Here is a 21863-nt window from a genome sequence, read left to right as displayed (position 1 = left end):
ATAGGTCAGTTACGATACAAACAAACAAAATCCCACTGTGAGGTATTAGCCATTGTAATATATGCAAAACACACTACACAACACAAGGGCTCTCAAAGTGCTATCAGCACACTGGTGTAGTTTTAACAAAGGGTAGTGAGAAGACTACAAAAACCCACAATACAGTTAATACACCAATCAATAGCCATTACATTCCCAGTAGCACACTGTGTTGGTCAGGTCCTTTCTGCCCTGCTCCTTGCAGCGATGTGGTTAAAACATGCTAACCTTTCTTGGAGCTTTGACAACTGCACCAGTATCCAACAATAGGGAATAATCAATCAAAACCACTGCCTGATATTTAGAGAACAAAACCCATTAGTCTGTGCTCAAAGTATAAATCCATATTGTGGTGTGGTCTGTCGCCTGCTCAACTGCCCTGAAGCTTTCAAATGTATATTTGTCATCCAGCACCAAAAATCATGCTGCTTGGAAAGGTGATTGGCCTGTTAGTATCTATACAAACAAATTACAACATAGAACCTGTTATACTGTGACTATGAGACAGAATCAGTTGCTTCTTAAAGTCTGATAGCAAGAGCTGGGCAACACTTGTCCTGTGACGCAAAGGCAGTCCGTTTTGCATATAGTTCATTTTCACCAGCCAATGCTGGCTTTGAATTTGGTTGTAGGTAGGATCAGGCAATTTCCACAGCGTTCAAGTGGATAAAGGCTCTGGTAATAGGGATTCTTTAATTCAGTTTTTCAGTCATGTACCTTACTTACACATACTCCTGTCCAGTCCCTATAAGCAACCTGTCTCAGATTTTCTCTAATATTGCATTTTCTAGACATTTTTAATGGAATCTGCCTCAGTGATCATTGTGAACTTTGAAAATGGGTATCTCATTACCATACAGTATTGTTTTAACTGTACTGCCTAGCAGGGATAGGACATATTTTACTTTCCATCTGCCTGTGAATTTGTTGCTTCTGTGAAACAGTGGCAGAGCTCCCAAGGCCATATTAAAAGGGGGCATGACTGTCCACTATTCTGCTAAGAGAGACTTCATTACCAAGCTAATGAACAGCGCTAATCTGCACAGAACAGACCCATTGTCTCTATCATCTCTCAGATGTGATGGAACTGCTGCAAGTTGTACTGAGGAGATAGGATGCATGCATACAGTCTCAGACTGTTGGCCTTCCTGCATACTAAAAGTATGTTTAAGAATGCAGCTACACATACTTCACTTTGGATACATATTTAGGACCAGTGGTTGCCAAAACCAAAGTATTATAGGCAGCCATATAAACACTAAACTACAAATGTATAACACTCTGCCCAGCCATAATGACTGTCAATATGCAAAAATCTACAGATAAGAGTTGGAAAAGTCACATTATTTTCACATACTCCAATTTGCTCTCCACCACTTAAAGAAAGCACAGTCTAATTGCATGATGTCATGCCTGTTTGATCTTGGTTCAGATCCTGCCCCTCTTGCCTGAAGACATGTTAGTGTACTTTGTGTGCCAACTAAACAAGGCCTGGTCTTGTACGAGCTGCCATGACCACAACCATGGACAGGAAAATAAATCAGTGAATCTTTAATGAACCATATCTTCCCTCTCCCCTGCAGCTATGAGGGCCTCTTCTGTTGTACATTTTGTGGTGTGACTATGGCTTATTAACTGTATTAACCCGGGAAAACTTATGGCTGCTCTTTCCAATTCCTCCTATTCATTTGTAGCTCACTCATTAAAGTATTCATCTCTAAAAGACCCATACTGTCACATTGGACCACTATCTCTCCATTAGGAAGAGAGAGGAGACTAAGAATGTCTGTGCATCAAAAAGTAGAAGAATACTTTGTCTGTCTGCTTCCGTGAGTGCAGCAACCTTGTCTGTGTCTCTGCCTAAGTAGATATGTCCCTTTTATGCCGATTTGTAAAAACAGACAGGCATATGTAGAGATGTTTCATTCTGATATCAAAAAGGCTGGGGAAACTAGAAGTTTTCTTCTCATGAAATCTTAAAGGAGTTTAGAATGGAACATGGGGAATTTTTAAGGAAAAGGGGAAAAAAGTCCCAATTGCTCCACTGTTGACTGTAATGTAGTCAGTGTAGTGTTTGTGCTGTTGATGTATACCTGGCAAAGGTGTGAGAAGACATTTAAACAAAAGGAGGAGAAAGAGGGTTATCCATCTCATATGAGGAGGAGGAGAAGTAAATGCATGGATAAACACTTCTTGTGTTTGGGCTGAGGAGATGTGCAGCAAAAACGTGTTAATCATATGCCATGAAAGTACAATTCTCTTTTGGTAACAAACACCATCTGTCAGGTGGTGAGCTCATCAAGAAAGTGAAGACACTCCCAGCATTGCTCACACACAGCTCAGAAGTGAAACCTGTCTACTTACATGAAGCCATCAGCAATGATTGTTTTGCTTTGCCATACTGTCATAGAACATAATTATCTACATATGACAAGATGGAAAGTTTTAAGAGACCATCAGTGTTCTTCTGTTATTATTAAACATAAGTACATACATATGAACTTTTCTTGTGTGTCCTTGCATATTCTCTTACTTAAGGAAACAGCTGGCGTATACAGTGTGTGTATAAACCTGACCCAAAGGGAAGTAAACTCTGAGGACTATTTCAGATTCACAGCTGCTAGTTATGTGAACATTTTTTTCTCTAGAAATACGGACTATAGTCATGGATTTTATTCTACACACACACTCAAATACACACACACATCACACACAACCACACATATTCAAAGATACGGAGAGGTGGGTCTGAATTGCACTAGAACACCAAAATCAGCAGGTTTTGAATTTAAGGCTAAAGGGCACCATAGCGAAATCTGTGCTCCCCATCCATCAGTGCCCGCTGTTCCTAGTGTGTCTTTCACTCTCTCTCTCCCTCTCTCTCACACACACACACACACACACACACACACACACACACACACACACACACACACATACATACACACACACACACACACACACACACACAACCACACAAACATATTTTAGATATGAGTTTATTTTACAGCTTGTATCTTGCTATTCTCTTAGCTATATAGAGTCTTGTTTCTCTCATTCTAATATCTGGAGGACTAAGTTATACATATATATTATGACTTGAATCTGACTTTGACACAGCAATTCAACTTTTACCTATATCATCCCGATAAGGTTCCTGAATTTCTGGTGTGTTTGTACCTGAATGTCAAAGGCATGGAGAGAACCTTTCTCCAAAGCCTATAAGGCCAGAAAGGTGTGCACCAGCTGTTCACCCTGGCAGAGGAAGCACATTCCTAATGTGAACGGCTGCTTGGGCAGGATATGGCCAACCTACACCCGTGTTAGCAGGATTACACTGGATCGGCCCCAAGCCCACTACAGCTCACTGCAGTCTGCTGTTGCCGTGGATGCAGCACGCACCTGCCTTTCATGTTAGAAAACTTGCAAGTGAGGAGAGCAGAGTGGAGATTAAGGGAAAAGTGCGTCAAGTTGAGGTCTGAGAGAAGACATAAGGTCATAGTTAGAGGTAAAAGGTTTGCAAAAATGAAAACAATGGTGTTTAATACTATACAACTGAATGATGTGAAGTTATAATACAAGAGGCACAGAGGCATGGAAGCAAGGTTAAGATGAGAACAAAAGGTTGATGGTCAAAGAAGACAATTGAAAAATACAAAGCTATGATTCAATCTACCATGAGAGAGCAGGGTTAGAATGATGGGTGCAGGATTTGTATGCTCTGCCAGGGTGAGTAGAACCAATCTACTTCTGAATCTTCCTATCTAGGTCCTGGACTGAGCTGGGCCCTTTGGGACTGGCGTGCATAGAGTCCGGCTGGCCAGCAGATGTAGTGGCTGTGTCCCGGTGCGGATATTACCAGTATGACTGCCATTTCCCTTAGTCTTTCATGTGGAGCTCAAGGGGCTAAGAGTGAGTTCCTTAGGGCAGAGTAGGGTTGGAGAAGAAGGAAGAAGAGGATCACAGAGGGCTTTGGCGAGGCAGGAAGATGGTCTGGTTTGCGGATGGATGTGGGAGGAGTGAGTCACTTTTTCACTCAGATATGCAGAGTCATCTATTTGTTTTATCAGACTTTGTGAATAACATTGCATAATTTTCTCAATAATTGTTTGGACAAAAATCTTTGCATGATACTGAGGAATATTATATTGTTCTTTGTCCTCTATTAAACTACTGTGAGGAATGTCACATTTCAAATAGAGCAAGTAGAAGGATAATATTTTATATTATGGGTACTCAAATCCATTTGTCAGCACTTCAACTACCTGACAGATATTCTTTTATTATAACCACTGTATCACAGTTTTTATATCCACATTCCGAATTTGTGATCAACATTTCCCACTGCCCTCTTCAATCCCTTCTTATATCCTTTCAGTGGTTTCCTTTTTTCTTCCTAGCTTGGCATATTCTGCCCTGTGGTTTTTATGGCAGTTTGAAAGCACATTAGCTTGAAGGGCTCCCAAGGCGCAAAGTCATCAGAGGAGAATGGTTCTCATTATCCAGCATCATCATTTCCTTTCTAAGCAGTATCAACGAGTTCTTTATGATTGAGCCTCTCCAGCATACCTTTGGGACCCATGGTTGAGAAGCACCAAGAATCTCTCATGTGGCAACAGGTTATAAACCAGAGGAAGTAGTGGGAGTTACTACCTGGAAGTAAGTGAAAATGATACATTGAGCTCAGGATTGTGTATGGTTGCTATGAAGTTTACTAGCAGAGAAACATGGAATGCAAGTGACTCAGTGTTCTGATACTGTAGCCACATGAGTCTTAACTACAGAGGTGCAGAAAGAGCTCTTATTCACTAATATAATAAAAACCCTCATAACATGTGCAGGTTTCTTAGCAGTAAATGACATTTTAAAGATGGTTAAAATTGGTGTCCAGACTCATAAACTGATCTTTATTGAAAGCTGGAAATTCAGTGGATAAGCCATTGTGTGCATAAGACACCACCCTTCTACCCCTGCTGCGGTCAGGCTTACACATAATTTTTGAGGTTGAGACTACACTTAATAAGTACTCAATTAATTTGTGGAATATTTTGTTGCTTGCTATGAGACAGACCTACAGCTAAGTCAACTTTGTGATGGTCCTAGTTTATTTGAGCTGTTTTATTAATGCTCATAACCAGGCTTCTCTGCTGGGGGCTGGGATGCGGATTGGATGGGAGAGTGGATGTTGTTGCGTGAGTGACCCCCTTGACTCTCTTGCCTTGCCTGGAGCCCAACCCTGACTACTAACACAGAAACTGGCATTCCTGCTGTAACACAGTACTGAGCAAATAAAGACAGACATTCCACTGATATTGAAAAATACAGTAGAAGGATAATCAGGGATGAGTCTGATCCTCTTTGTCCAGGCTTAGCCTGGTATGCAGGTGGAAATAGTGGAGAAAGCATGAAAGGACTTGGGGTGGGATTTTTTTCCCATTGAGGCAGCCTCCTTTGCGTCAAACTCAAAAGATGGGAACTTTTGATTTAAAGCAAAGCAGTGGATAGCAGAAGTGCATTAGCATTGTATAAGTGGTCAGACAGTGAAGGTTGGTATCAGTGAGACAACTTTCATATTGACCACCTGCAGTGCAAGACTTATATGTATGCTTATATGTATGCATTAAAGAGACAAACATGCAGTAGTTTCAGCCACTTCATTAAAAGCCTATCCAATTGACCAGAGGTAAGAGCGACAAAGTCCTTCTTCCCTATCCATAATTGATGTGGCAATTATCACTGGACCTTGAACAGATAGGAAGCATCAGTGACGGTGTACTAATAGTGCACATTTCTAAGTAATTTCATTCTAAAACTGCAGTCAGTTATGCAACCAAGAGTTTACATCAAAGTATCTGACTCGCCCCCACAAAATCAAACATTTATAACATCACATCACAACTTTTTTTCCCCTAACCCACACAGATTTATGAAAACACTTTGAAGTTGAAAAGGCAAGTATTGCTTAGATCAGTTTAATTCAGGGGAGGCTGGTCACATGGAGCAGTATAAGGCTGCATCTTCCTTTGTTGTGGGCACTGCTGCTGCAACTTGGTGTCAGTGAGCAGGTAGCACTCTAATGACAGTTTACATACAGTGAAGAATGTAAGTTTATGTCTGCATCCTTCATGCCATGCTTTTCTGTCTACAAGGACAACCTGACACCTGCCAATGCATAGAGGCATCTGGTGTTTGAGTGTGTGCAGGTGTAGTGTTTGGTGTGTGTGATTGAACACTGATAGACTCATCCAAATGAGTGTTCTGGTGGGATATGTGGTGTGTGTGCCACTGGAAGATTGAGGAGCAGTACTAGGCTTTTTCTCTTGCATAAAAGCTGTTTTCTCCTCAGGATTCCCCTCCATCTTGAGAATCTGTCACATTGACTGGTGGAGGTCACTGTCCTCCCAGGGCCCTTTTCGCCTATTTGTTTCTATGTGTCTGTGTTTGTGTGTGTGTATAGGGGAGTAAATCTTAATCCTGCCAAGGAGTTTAATGATCTAGTACAGCCAAGAATCGCACTGAGCAGATTCCATCGCACTGTTCCCTGCTCCAGAGTTGCCATGCCGTTATGCCCGTTGCTAGGCTAGCTGTAGGCTCAGATTTGTACCCCACTGGTGCCCCTGTATTCATGCCCCTTTCACCCCTTGAGTGGCTTGCCAGAGACCCTGTACAAGCCCTGGATTCCCTATACAGGTTGCCTGTGAACCAGAGGGACAGTTCCCAGAGAAGTGAATTTGTGTGTGTGTGTGTGTGTGTGTGTGTGTGTGTGTGTGTGTGTGTGTGTGTGTGACAAATCTGTGTGTTACTTCGAATACAAAATAGGGAGTTTAGTTTGAAGGGGTGAGGAGCCTCTGACTGACATAGCACCACATAAAGAGTAAGTTGTGAACAAAAACAACAGAGATAGATAGCCAGTAATGAACTGGTTGAATGCATCCTCCCCTTGTCTCCACCCTTTAACCTTATCCCTCTTTGTAAGAAAGTGTGGGTGAAAAGAGATAAGGAAATGTCTGAATATTTGAGAGGGTAAATTTATGCGAACCAGTGAAAGAGAGGCCCTAAAAAACACATAGTGACCCAGAGAGTTTTTTTTAGCATACTCCAGCTCTACCAAAGAGTGCCAGGACATGATCTATTACCACCAAGAGCGGCATCAGTATTTCATTGGTCTCCAAAGGTTGATTGGAGGCAGAGAGATAGCTTTGTGGCTAACCTGACACATCAGATGGTTTGTTACACAGAACCATTTGAGAAGTCATCAACAGAAACCGTTTGGAAAAGGGCTTTCAAAAAATACTGATTGGATGAATCGTCAATCTCTCACCATCTATTGCTGTCTTACTTGCAAGGCAGCTAGTTTCACAAGATGCAACGATAATACTCATAGGATGCTGACTGGTCCAAACCATAAGTGCATAACTTGAAGCCTGACAAGATTGATTCTCATATGATCTTGTGATGTTGCCAATCCAGTTGCCCCAACAACATAATAGTAATGTTGGATTTACCCAAGAATAAAATAGGCTTGTCCATATCATTTGTTGTGTGTATAGAGTTGTGAATTGGGAGCAGGTACATCGGGTACTCAATCTGGACAGTACCATTCATTTTCCCATAGACAGTGTGACTCAGAGTTGGAGCATTTCTACAGTTTTGATCGTGTATGAGACTCTCATAACTGTTGTAGAAAATACCTGGTTCTTTGGTAAGAAGTTGAAGGTACCAGCTGGTGTACATTAAAACCTAGAGGAAAAATTAACTACGACTGTGGTTAAGTGCATTTTTGGGAGAAACATTAAATCACTGAACTTAAAATTCTGTGATGTTTGGCACTAATGGTAGGTGAAAGCAAAAGATTGTGGCGTTGAGAAAACTGATAATACAATCTTATCTTCAATCAATTTACTTTACTTAAACTATGGCATTGTCTTTTGTTCACAAATTCAACAGCAGAGTATTATGAATTCTCTACTCTGGTTCGTGCCTGACTGGCTTCATCTCCTTAGCAACAGCAGCTGAAACTTGTGTATTGTATTTAAACTCATCCATCATGCCAAAATGACAGAAAAAAAACATATTTTTTCTCTGAAATGAAGAACTAAATAGACAATAAATTAATCAAATGGATAAAAAGTAATATAAACCTATATGATAGAGACTTGTGTTCCTATGTTATGTAACATTGAGAGTGTCATTTAAAGACAAATTGGAATGGGATATGGGAATACAGGAAAAACTAACTAAAAATACAGGAGAACTGACAGCTCCTCTCACTTCATTACTCTATAGGGCTCTTTGTACTTAAAGACAGTGTAAAGTGAATTCAAACATTTTCTTCTAAACACATTAAATAGGTCATAAATGTATTTCTAAAAAAGGTGTAAAAAGCATTTCAACCATTTATATTTGAACTCACACTACTACTACTATAGTCTACAGTTAGCCAGTTAGCTGAGTTAGCTGCTGAGGTAGTAGCCGAGCTAGCAGCTGAGCTAGCGGCAGAAAGCTCTCAGACTTGTGTCCATATTTCAGGTAGAGGTGGTGATTTTGATTGACTGGTGACACTTGGTAGGAGGTGGGGTCTCAACGAACTCGGCGGGCACGCCCACAGCATTTGGGAGCAGAGAAAGGGACTGAGTTTTACACAACTTTGAAGCCTAATTTCATATATTTGGTGATTTTTTTTAATCATTCAAATTTGGCAGGGTGGTTAACAACACACTTTTCTGTGGTATGTCAAACTCAGAAAACATATTTATTCTTACTTTACACGGACTTTAAATACAAGTTGTATGTTGTGTGAAAATGTTAATGATACAACCACAAAGTGACCATGTTCACCGAATATATGTGCAGTTTAAAATGTTACTTTATGTATCACTTTATGTACCAGAATTGTGGAACTTCCTATTGCTGAACCCCAAAAGATGCCTGACGAACAGCTTATCCACACAAAGTGGTATAAGTGTAAAAATCTACAGTCATAAAAGTTTAAAAAGTGCGTATACTAAAAGGGAGGGGTGGAACATTGCACCACATCTGTAAATCTTATCTCTCTGCACTTGGGAAACAGAGAGCGTCTTGCTCTCAGAGGGATAGATGGCACGTGGCAAATATCTGGCAAAGGTCACACATCACTCTGGATCACAAGAGAATGCTCTAGCCCTGATAATGAAAGAGACTAATGGTAGAAATAATTTTTACTGACTTCACTGCATTTGAAAAACGGCAAGCTGGCGCCCACACTCCTAAGACATATTGGCTATTGCATAAAGATCTTGTTTTACAGAAAATAAGGATTGATCTAGTAAATCAACAGGGTCATTATTCAGCCACTTGACAGGGCTGTCACAGGGGAAAGAGAGGAACAGTTGGATAAACTGTACTTTTGTTGTCTCTGGGGCATGCTTACAAGTCATGAAATTATGGTGGAACCAAGCACACACTATGACGAGGAGCGACTAACAAATCACATTATCGTTCTACTTCTTATTCAGACACCATGACTGTTTGTGTGTGTGCATGCACATGTACATGCACCATTATGCATGTGTAAGTCTTTGCATCTGTGTGGCAGGCAGACACAGGAATGTAAACGTATTCCTGTGTCTGCCTGTGTGTGTGGTAAAAAAAAAGTGTCAAAGGTCACATCTCTTAATGAAACATTGCCACGAGGCTAATACAGTGGCCTTGTCAAAACCCAGACCCACAAACTGCTTTACTATCCCCCCTGTATCTCTCTCCCATTAACCGCTTAGCAGGGAGAAAACCCTCAGGGTCAAGCCAGGGGTGTGAGCCAAGAGAGAGGAAGATGGTGAGAATGAGAGAGAGAAGGAGCAAAGTTACTGATCTCCACCCACCTCCACCATACTCCCTTGTTGTGCCATAAATCAGACCTCCAGCTTCTGACTCTCTTTTGTACACAACAGGCGGAGGAGTGAAAACTGCCATAGGTGCTTTCAAAGCTATGGTAAACATGTCAAAGTCTCCCATTTGTAACTTCATAGGATTAAGTTACACTGTTCAACAATAAGTTACATTGTAATTACAGTGAGAAGCTACAATTCTGGTTGGATTTGAATTAATTGAAACTGAAAAAGATGTTTATAATTAAACTGAATAGGACACCTATCTATGTTTGTAATGGCTACAAGTCAACCAGTCTGGAAAAGCTGCCTTGTCATCTTGATAGCATATAGTGTGACAACTTGCTAAGCTCCAGTATACAGTAGCACCATTCCTCACTGGATTACAGCTCTGCAGCTAGTGTTCAGCCAAGAGTCCCATGCAGGCTTGCACAACACACAAATGCACAGACACACACATAGTCAGACATGCCCAACTTGGATTAACGCCTTGAGTTTGTCCCGTGGTAAACTCTTTGCCCTCTTGCCCCAGGACTGCTCCTCTGTATGAATGTGCAAGTATGCTTTTGTTTGTATTTGTGTGTTGTGTGCATCCATACTCTTATGTGTAGACTAAATCTTACCAGTGAAAGACAGAAGGAGACTCTTTACATAGGTTTGAAGAATTCAATGTGTGCTGGCAAACAAAACAAAAGAAAAACCAGAGGAAAAGAGGGAAGGCAGTAGAAAATGGCATGGTTGCCCAAAGAACCATCATGCAATTTTCTGTCCCTCAGAATTTTTCCAAAGAAATTATGGCCAAGGCATTTGTTATTCCTCCCACTCACCTTCCAACCCTATTCCACCCTTCCTCTCTCCATCCCCTCCCATCTATCCTTCCCCTTGGCCAGAGCCCGAGGTCCACCTCTTCTTCAGTGCTGCGGCCAGGCTTGTTAGAAGCAGCTGTTGTTGCTCCGTGGCCAGTGGGAAATGGAGGCTCCTCCAAACACACAATCTGCCCATCTGGAGAGGCATTAGTGGCAAAGGACACTATGAACCATTTCTCACACACTTAGCCAACTAGAGGTCAACAAGGTGGCAGAAGACAGAACAGTCCTTTTCAACATATGATACAGAATTGGGTTGAGCTGTGTTGCTCTGATGTATTCAGTACCTTTATAACATAGGTCATGTTATAAAGGTACTACAGTCACTGTATATCAGTGTGTAATGTTCTAGTCCCCCACTGACCAGCTGACATGATCCCTCATCTTCTTTCTCTCTCTGACCCAGCCAACTACAGGCTTTAGTGACAAATGAAGGCTACCACAATTCACAGACACACACACACACACACACACACACACACACATATTCATACACTTCTTCCCAAATATGAGGTCTGTGGTCATGTTCAGATCTCTGAGCAGTCTGTTTTTTTTTGTTTTGTTTTTTTTCTGGATTCTGTTTTTATTTTTCTCTGTCATTTGTCCTTTGCTGGAGAAAATATGTCACTGACTGTTGTAATGTGAGAGATATGTTGATGTACCATCGCATACCCTTGAAGTCGCCTGACGTGATTGATTCCATCTGCCTTGATACGAGTGACGAAGGAGATTCATCCTCATCTTGAATAGCCAAACTAACTGTTTTTCTCTTCGTACTCTCTACGTCATCCTTCACTCCCTCCCACCCTTTGCTTTTCTGTCTTGCTTGTTCTCCATTCTTTTCCCCCACCATATTTGGGGGATTTACACATGAGCCAGCTTATGAAGCAAGGCTTATCTGCTAACATTGTCTCATTATGACAACAACATCACATTCCATTATCCTCCTGGCCTCCTGGTTTTTCATTTATTTGTGCCTCAAGTTGCTGCATGCTTTCAGGGACTTAACCATTTCACCTCTCTTTCTCAAGTTCTACTGGTGTTCCCCTATACAACTTTCATTAAATAAATGTTTCTTCTCAACTATTGCCAAGTGGTATGACTGAAAAACATACCACTGTGATTATAAACTTTTCAATATTATATGATAACAAAATGCACCAACATGTAGTAATTTCTGTCTGATACTTTTTCTCAAATTGAAAAGAGGACCATTCATATAAAATGTAATTAAAAACATTTGTAGGAAATTTAAATTGACATACAACACACAATTACTGGGCTGTGTCAGTTGTTGAGTGAAAAATGATTTCCTTAACCTAAACAGTTTCGAGTGCTTCTCACATATTTGTAGTGAATCTGCCAGAATAAAATTTGAGAATTGTTTAAATATTTTACATTGTGTAAAACTAAGTTCTCCAATATAAATATGATACAATGGATTATTACAATTCATCATAAAATGCTAACTATGTTGTTAACTTTTACTGCACCTGCCAGTGGAAGAGCTCTATTTTATAGCACATTGCTTTCTTGTTGCTTTTTTCTTAACAGATGCTTGCCTGTTTTCAGGACTTCATACCAGAGTTTTACTGATATAATCTTTAAAAAACAGTTTAAAATATATTCATAGTTTTCAGAATATTTCCAACAGAACAACTACTGATGCAACATTGATCTTCCCATCAGATTTTGGGCTGCTTATGTGTGTTCCAATCACAACAGCAGCAACACATAAAGCAGAGGAGCTCAGGCATTCTTTTCCCCACCTGTGTTCTGGGCTTTTTCCAGCCTCTCATCTTGGTCAAATGTGCCCAGAATACCTCTTCAGGGCGTGTGAGGTGTGGTGTGAGAATTGGTTTATTTATAAGTGAAATTGGCACATCAGGTGCCACTTTGCAGACATTTAACAGGAGATAAATTATGCATTTTTTTCCCTTCCTCCTCTTTTGTATTCCTCACAGTTGGTGGTCCACCAGTTTAGGCTTTTGCCTGAAAATGGACTTGGGTACTTTATTGAGTATTGACTATTAACCTTTTAACTTAGTTTTATTGCACCTAGTTTTGTTTTATATTAAAATTCACAAAGCACTCAAACACCATGCATTCCTGAATGCCTTCCCTATATGAAAAATACACTTTAAAGGACCAGTGCATAGAGTTTAGTGACATCTAATGGATTGGATTAAAATATTTATAAGTATGTTTTAATAAGTGTATAATTCCATGAAAATAAGAATTTTGTTTTCATTACCTTGGATACTTCTTCATAAGGAGCACATCCTCCTCCTGAAGAGGATGTTGTTGCACTGCCATATTTCAATAGTAGCCCAGAGTGGACAAACCAAACACTGGCTCTAGAGAGTTTCACGGCCACAGATAGTTCTCCCACATGTTTTGGAACGGGGGGCAGAGGCATTCAGTCAGTTACAACTTTACCACTAGATTCCACAAAATTGTACACACTAGTCCTTTAAACTGGTTGGCAGGACTGTTGTCTATGTTGTAATTGGTTGTTCTGGCAAGGACCTGAACCATTAATTAGCCAGTTGGTTAGCCTGCAGTGGAGTGGTATTTGTGTGTTGGCTCATTCAAATGCTGTTTTCTGACATCTCCCTGATGAGATGCAACCCATTTCCATTGAAACAATAACAGCAATCTGATTTAGGATAAATGATGTCTTTGTCTATTGTCTACTGGAACAACAAAAGCCATTGGCACTGAAAACACTTCTCCCTCTCCCTCTAGAGCCCTGCCTAGTCTTATTCACACATGCATACACATGCACGCATACAAACCCTAGTGCACAGTAGGGATGGGTTGATAATGCATTCTCAGTTCTAGGAAAGAATGTGTTCATACACATTTGACCATGCCAGGTGTGAAAGGAAAAACTCATGTTGGATGACAGCTTGAAAAGAGCAATATTTTTTGTTCTTTTATGACGGTGGAGAAAATAATTCAACTTGGTATTCAAAGCTCTTACGTGGTGGGCTATGAATTTCGGTGGTTTTTATGGGTGTATTATCTAATAATTTATCACCCACCTGGCTGGCAAGTTGTTTGACAGCAAAGTTGCTACACAGAGGACACTGTAACTGTCTTAAATTAGAAAACAGAGATTCAGACAGACAAACCTGGTCTGATTTTATGACAATGACAGCTCAAATTGTTTTGGCACTTGGCTCTGGTACACTTAGTGCCCCGATAACTAGCTAACCCCCTGCTACAACACACACAGTCATACTATCCTTCACCCCTCACACAAGGCTTGCAGATCCTTAAACTCTTACACATGGGCAACTGGGAGTGTGTAGTGTACCTGCTATGCTGAGGATGATAATCTGTTTCTTATCCACTGATATGCATAGTTGGGATTGGTTGGGTTGGACTGGAATGAGATCCATAGAGAGGACCAGAAAGAACATTTTTTTAATGAGCAGAAGATATCCATTTCTTTATGATTTTAGGGATACCAAAACATCCACATATCCTAATAGGAAGGGTGATGACAACAGGAAACATACATTCAGAGATATGAGTGAAGTCCTCTTTTAGGTAGACAGAGATTCACTGATATCAACAGGAAAGTTGTGCGAGAATGTGTGTGTATCTACAAGGACTGTGATTTTTAAAAAGGGGTGCTTAATGTCTTCCCTATACCCTCATCAGACTGATTTATCTCTGATTGGCTGTAATGACACTGTGAGGGCTTGTCCAACATCTGCCCCTGGGGATTAGACAACCAGTCAGTGCCCCAATCATTATGTGTGTGTGGAGATGGTGGTGTGAGTTCAATATTCATTTTACTGTATCCCTGTGGGGCAGGAAAAACTCACACATACACTGGCACAGGTTTGATGTGTGTAGCTGTGAGACAAAGGGGTATGAAAGTGAGATAGTAGCTGTGGAGTAATACAGTGCCACTGTAAATACATTTTTATATAAGCCCTCCTTTGAAATGATTTGAAAGACAAGTTGCAATTTTCAATTTTTTAAAGCACTCTTGAAAACTAATTATGGTAGCTTTCGACTGAAACAGGCACAGCTGTGCTTCTTCTGATGTAAATATGAGCTCACTTTAACTGTAACAGACATAATTATAGAGCATTTTTATATCTGATTGTTTTTGAAAACCCTTGGAATGAGGTGATGGGGATGGTGATTAGATGATGATGAGTCCCTAATGTACAATTTTACAAGCCCAAAGCAGTTTAACGTGCTTACTGCAATGAGCCAAAACATTCATCTCTCTGTTTCTGTCTCTTACAGCACATACAGACGTCTCCAGTGAAAGAAAGTCCAATGGGAGACAGCCTGGAGGTGACAGCCCACGTGAGAGCCCTGTCAAGCCCCCCTCTGTGAGGGTGATAGGGGGCTCGCCGTCTGCCATCTGGGCTCGACCCTGGAGCCTTGTATTGCTTCTTGTTGCACTTTGCTTCCAGTGGACCCTGTTCTAATGCCATCACCCTGTGAATCTCCTTCACCCAAGCCCCTGTAGGAGCCACATACATGCACATTGACACTCATACCATTTACATATCCAGCAAAGTATCCTTTCTCTTGTCCTCAACATATATGGATGGATGTTAATGGTGGAAATGAGAAGATGGACAAGATATGGAGAAGAGGACAACGTTGTAGGAGACTGTAGACAGGGGGCTTTTGCAGGAACTTGGGGTGATCCCTTGCACACTCATCCACAAAGATTAGCCCTGCTGCTTCTTCTAAGCTGTTCTGTACATGATATGGGCTAAACATACGTGTATACACACAAAAATGCAGCCCTTCCGCTCCATGCTTTACTCACAAAAACACGTGTTTGTGGCTCAGAATGGGACTGCAATATTCTGATTTGTTCTTAAAACGCTTCCACATTAATTGAATTACATAGACACTTTTTACATATACAAATATAGCCATATTCTTTTTCTGCTGCTCATTTTTTTACTTATCTTTTCAGGCTAGAACTTCATAACAACCACTGCACCAGTTGTCAGCCAGGCAGAAGAAATTCAGCTCATTTAAAAACTGCTCATTTTCTTTTTGAGGATTAAGGAATGCATGATAGATTGATAAATCAATCCCAGGTGCCTGGCCCAGAACAGCAGGTTTGATATACTCTAATGACTGTGTACCTTGGCACGGATTAGAATGTAATGAGTTCACAGGTAGAGCACCAGCACACTTGCACAGATGAACACATTGTGCAAGCGAACTAGGTGTGTCTAGTATGTAAATGTATATAGGTGGAAAGATTTGATGGAGTGTATGATGTTTTAATTCAACAAAAAGCTCTTAATGAATTTAGCTGAATGGGTTCTTCTTTTCTTTTCCCTTAGCTATGAATGAACTGTGCTTGTCTGCTGCGCACAGCATCGAAAACAATGAAAAACAAAAAAAGAAAAACAAAAAAAGACTGAATTTCTATAACAAATAAACCAGGAATGCACATCATTTTCCAACCCCAAGCCTATGACATAAATGGACACATTTTGGATATGTGAACAAAGTCTGTACATTATTGATTTCACTAATGTTTATTGTGCATCCAGTTTTGTGTGTTTGCTTGTTGAATTGCACATTAATGCATGTATAGCCTACCAAGTTATCTAAATTGTTAAGATAGAATCAGGAATTTGTCCAGCAATGCATAAAAAGAAAAAAGACATGTTTTATTAATTTACCATATTTCAATGATGAAATATTATCAGGTTTTATCTTCCTCTCTCAAATGATGCTCTGAAACTTGCGAACAAGACGAATTTGTGCTGCAGATCCCACAAATGCTGATTCTAATAACATTTAACACACAAATAACAACATGTAGAACAAGTTTTATGATATTGGATGCATCTATTGTTTGATTCAGTACAGGGGTAGCCATTGTGTAAGCCAATCTTAATTGATTTATCATGTATTTTTAGAAAACAGGTTTTTTTCTCTTACATGTTTTGGGAGAACCAAATAAGCTCTAATGTCTCTCCAACCACTCTTAAGCAGACCATTCCTTGGAAATCCAGCAGATAATAATGCTTTAAATAATTCCACATGTGGATGAAGCAAAGTGAAGCAATAGCTGAACAAACAAACTGTGTGGTTTCAACAATGGCTTCCTCTGTACAACTGATTGCTTTCTTGTGTAGATGATGTATTGGTGGTACAGCAGATAGTACCTGTGTGAATGATGATAATGAATGTATGTATGGTCAGTGCTATGCAGATACAGTATTAAAGCTGAAAATGCCTAAACACTACACAGATACAGTATCTAAGCTAAAATAGGTCTGTACACTCACAGGCTGATATGGGTCTATGAGCAGTGATATACCTCCTCCATTAAAAAGCCTTAAATGTAAACAACTTTTTCTCTCCCTACTGACAAGGGATTGACCATTAGCTCTCCATAACACTGGAAGATGGATGACAAGTCTAGTACAGCTATATGAAAGTACATCCTGCAGTTAATGAAGAAGGGAGATTGCTATATCCATATAATGTTTTGGCAGTTTAAATGTGTCACAATTTATTTTGTAAACACATTTGTCAAGTTCATGATTTCCTCCATGTATGTTTTTTCCTGACTGGCGTTCATTGCACCCACAGATCACTTACAGCTCTATACCCTTGCATGTGTATAAATGTACATATTTTAATTCACTTAGCATTTGTTTTGTGTCTCATTTCCTATTGCATATCAGTAAGATACAGTGTGGCTGAGCTTTGTTAAATGCACTCTGATATTTTTGCTGGTCTTGATAGCCTCTCCATAAAAAATATCAGCCATCAAAGACACTGATAAACAATAGAGATGTGCTTAATGCTCAATAAATAGTAAGGGGAAATTGATGCAGCAGATGCAAAGATATCATCTTTTTATTCATTGTATTCTTCTTTCTTGTCAAAATCTGGCACACATCAACTGCCAACAGTTCAGAGTTTTAGGTTTGTTATGCTAATGGAAGCTAATGAGCCATGACTCAATATCCTCAAACAGATATGAGGAGATGGCTACAGAAGTCTGGTAAGTTCACTCCTCTCCACAAGCCCATATTTTTTTCATCTTCAAACAGACATAAATTGTGTCTTCAGCTTACATTTACACCTTTATCATTCCTATATGGACACAGAGTTTTTGACCTTGCGTAATTAATGACATTCAGTAGCTCTGTCCAACTCCAATCTGAGCAGAGGTCTCATCAGCAAGAATATATGGACACACCTTTGTGGGTGTGCAGGGTCTTAAATATTTAATGTTTACATAATTCACTCTGCCCCTGTCTTCAAAAAGGAATATCACACACAGAGACCTTTATGTACTTTAAAAGGATAAGTTTGATTTTGGAAAATACTTATTCGCTATCAGGACAGTTAAATGAGTAGATTGATGACACTCAGGGTGGTACGGAATTCCAAACTATAGAACTACCACAGATCACTTGATGTATGAGGGTAGAGAAAGTCATTTTTTTCTCACTCAAAGCCTCTGAATGAAGCTTTACATGTCCGTTGTCATATTCTATGACGTCACCTGACTCCTCCCACTATACACACACACACTCACAATCTTATGAATATAATGATGCACCGGATTCGTTGCAATATAGCCTATAGTAGGCCTATATAAGTGTAAGAGCCGATTTTTTTTAGATTTTTTTTATTGTGATTAGAATATATAACTATGGGCCTACTTGGTAGGGCTACTATATTGGTCTTAGATTGGCAGGTGTGTGCTTCACTTTGTGTGTGGCAAACAGGAAGAAAAAAAGTGAAGTTGTTTTAGAAAGGCTTAACACCAACAAATATGGATTGAAGCAGATAATTTTGTTAGTTAAAATCATACTGACTTTTGGAAATGATTACATCTATGTTTTTTCAATAAATATTAACTTTTGAAACTTACAATACTCAGTTTCGAAGCATCGGACAACTGGCGAAAACGTTCTTTTGTCTCTCTTCTGGTTTGAAGAAAGCTAAGTTTTAGCTTCCCAGCAGTGTAAACACCCCCCCCCCCCTCAGGAAACAAACCCATAGTATATATATGCTACATATATAATACATAGCGGTCAATCTGACCACCCATGGGCATTCTAGGTAAAAATACTCAGACCTCCTTTGTGTTTGATCACTTTAATAACATAGTGATGTTAAAAAAATTATACACATATTTAGGAGAAGTCAGGGTATGACAGGTAAATGGGTTTTATTCCAACAAAGTTAGCACATTGCAAAATTAAAAAATGGTCAAAATAACCACCTTGGTAGTTCTAGTGTTCTTGATTTTTAACTTATAGCTTGCTTCCAGTCCAGTCCAAGTTAAGTCCATTGCACCACTGTTTCACTGACCATACTTACAGCTGGTCAGGAATTAGGATGGTGTAGGCAGGGCAAGCGTCACAGTCTGACCTTCTCTATTTGCATCCAGGAAGCTACTTGCTATACATATCAGTCGGTGTGTTGGACTAGAAATAGAGGCAGGGGGAGAGTGTGTGAATGCAGGAGGTATGAATAGGTTTGGTGGTGGAAAGGACCATGGCAGACAGTTGTGATGACAGCAACGTCAACTGTGACAGTTTGCCTGCTCAGCTGATGTGTGCCTGACCCTTTCAATGCTCCTGTAGGGGAAACCTATTCAAGGGCTATAATTGCCCTGAATTAGTCTGTGCTGTCAGCTTTAATGTTAGCATCATTTTGAGCTCAGGACATATATAAAAACAAAGCAAACATTTACAGTAGGGTGGCAAAAACTTGGGGCAGGGGGCAGTGCTGTTTCATGTCTACACCACACGATGATTCAAAAAGAATGAGGTTATGTCCTAAATCTGGGGTGTCATATTGCCGCTTACAGCTGCAGATGTGTCACAAACATACAATTGGACTGAAGCAAAATATTTATAAGGAATGCTTATGATTGGTCTTCAGAGTAACACTCCACAGTGATTATAAAAGCACTTGTGGCAATGTATCAGGCGACAGTGGCCCTCTAAGTCTCACCACACCTCCCACTGTTTTTGCCATCAGCATGGGAGCACATAACTAATAACACTTTCCTGGCTAAGCACACAATGTCCACACGCTCTTTCTCACTCTCTTTGCCTGTCTCTCTTTTTCTCTCTCTCTTTCACACACACACACACACACACACACACACACACACACACACACACACACACACACACTTTTATGAACAGCAAATTATCACAAACACACACCAATGATCTCATTCACACACCCTGTCGCACAGTTGTACACTTCCAGCTGCATCCAGACTGTATTTGATCCTTGGGGTCTATTTCATGCTTGTTGCTGTGAAACTGAGTGTCTGGCTGGCTGCAGACTAGAGCAAGTAAGAGTGCCCAGTCCAATAATATTGTGCCTCCTCTTTGCCTGAGCTGTAATTGGACTGCTTTGTCCCTGACTGACAAAACCAAAGCTCTCTGTCGTCCTTTAATAACCTCCACTGACTGATGCAGAAAGCCATGGATGGCTTTAAAATATGGACAATAATGGGAGCAAACTGACAAACTGAAAGAGAGTTAGTCTGAAGATTACTTTAAACTGAGGTTCCTTTTGTAGGTTAGTTATATAAAGACAGTTTAATGTCTTCTAAATGAGTATAGATGATTCAGTGTATTATACTGTAGGTGCAGACACACACACATTGCAAGGAGCAGTGTGGTCACTGAGTGTAACTGAGACTTAGGGGGACCTGAGGTCACAGCTGCTCAGCTGTCTGTCTGGGCTATTTTAAACGGTAGCTCACATCAGCGCTTCTGTCCCACTGGCTTGGCCAAGTCCACACCTCAATGTCCTTACACACACAAACACACCCACACACACCAACACCTTCCTTTCCTTTGTAAAGGATAGATCTAAGACTAATTCACACATTCAGAGATGAACCACAGTTACATTAAGATGCATCCTTGCATTTTATTTTCAAACAGATGTTCCCTGAAGTCAACCTGATTATGTGGTAACAGGGTGACAGCAGTGGTGCATCCCCCAATATTGTCTTACCTTTTCAGCCTGGGGATTAGAGTGACAGACTTGGACGGGAGCAAAGGAAAGAGGGAGGCACTGGAAATAGCTTTTCAAAGGGGGACAATTGGGTGAGGTAGAGGGGAAACGAAGGAGGACCTGCGGCTCCTATTAACCACAGCTCTCCTTCTTGAGTTTCATCTGTCAACTGTATCCAGTCCTCTGTTCTCAGAGCTCCCTCTGCTCTCACAACAGGCTAACACAAGCTGTCACTGCCAGTTCTCCCCTGCACCGCTGGCCCGTTAGCATTATGCTCAATGAGCTCTTGAACTGACTAATTGAGTCCAATTAAACAAAGGTTCAGCATGAAACGCCATCAAGAGGAGTCTCAGCAACATTGACAGATCAAATCTGCAACAGGAAGAAGAAGAAGAAGAACTTTTGTTTGATACCTCCTATTCAATGATTGGCCTCACTTGTCAGTTTATTTTCCCATCATGCACATCACTGCTGGCAGAGGCCAGGTAAACAGTGTTAGGAGGCATAATCCTCCTTCCAGCTACCATGCAGTTGTTGTCTTTTTCTTTCAGACTGTGGAAAAACTGTTGCATGGCAATATATTACATGGTTGGCTGTCGACTCCTGTGGCAATTTGGCACTGTCCAACATGCAGGTACAACACATTCAAAGATACTAACATTTGTAAAAGTTTAAGATTGCAAAAAAGCATCTTTCACTCAGCAGCCAATCTCTTCTGGAAAGTCATTTTCTGGGTGTGTATGAACAGCACCAAATATGAGCGCAATAATGCAGAACAGCCATTCAGCTGTGCTATAATCTCAGATCCCACAAAAATCCCAATTTATTCCGCCTGTTATGAAAGAAAAATAGAGGCAGACGTGAACTGCCACACCGCAAGCCAGAAGCCTGGCTGGGACCCCTTTCTAAATTCTAACTGAGGAGGCCAAAGGGTGAGAGTGTTTTTTTGGACTTTGTTGCCCACCACTCACTAACCAGTAAGTTCTGTTTACTTATGTCCTTGACCATGTCTGAGGTTGATGAGAGACATGAGCAAAGCAGAGCAGCCATATCAAGTTCCATCTTAGATTAAACT

At 40.5% G+C, this 21863-nt stretch overlaps 1 protein-coding gene across 1 annotated transcript in view; it reads left to right on the top strand.

The window, feature by feature from the left end:
- Nucleotides 1-15229, top strand: part of gpc5c (glypican 5c) — a 98177-nt gene extending 82948 nt beyond the window's left edge. Inside the window, exon 9 of the mRNA XM_053330010.1 lies at nt 15041-15229. Coding sequence (XP_053185985.1) covers nt 15041-15228 — 188 coding nt within the window. The 3' untranslated portion in view covers nt 15229. The remainder of the gene's footprint in view (nt 1-15040) is intronic.
- The last annotated feature ends 6634 nt before the right edge of the window (nt 15230-21863 follow it).

The sequence above is a fragment of the Scomber japonicus genome, chromosome 12 (assembly GCF_027409825.1).
Source record: "Scomber japonicus isolate fScoJap1 chromosome 12, fScoJap1.pri, whole genome shotgun sequence".
Lineage (NCBI taxonomy): Eukaryota > Metazoa > Chordata > Actinopteri > Scombriformes > Scombridae > Scomber > Scomber japonicus.
The sequence above is the reverse complement of the archived record's forward strand: the minus strand, read 5'-3'. Positions and strand labels throughout refer to the sequence as shown.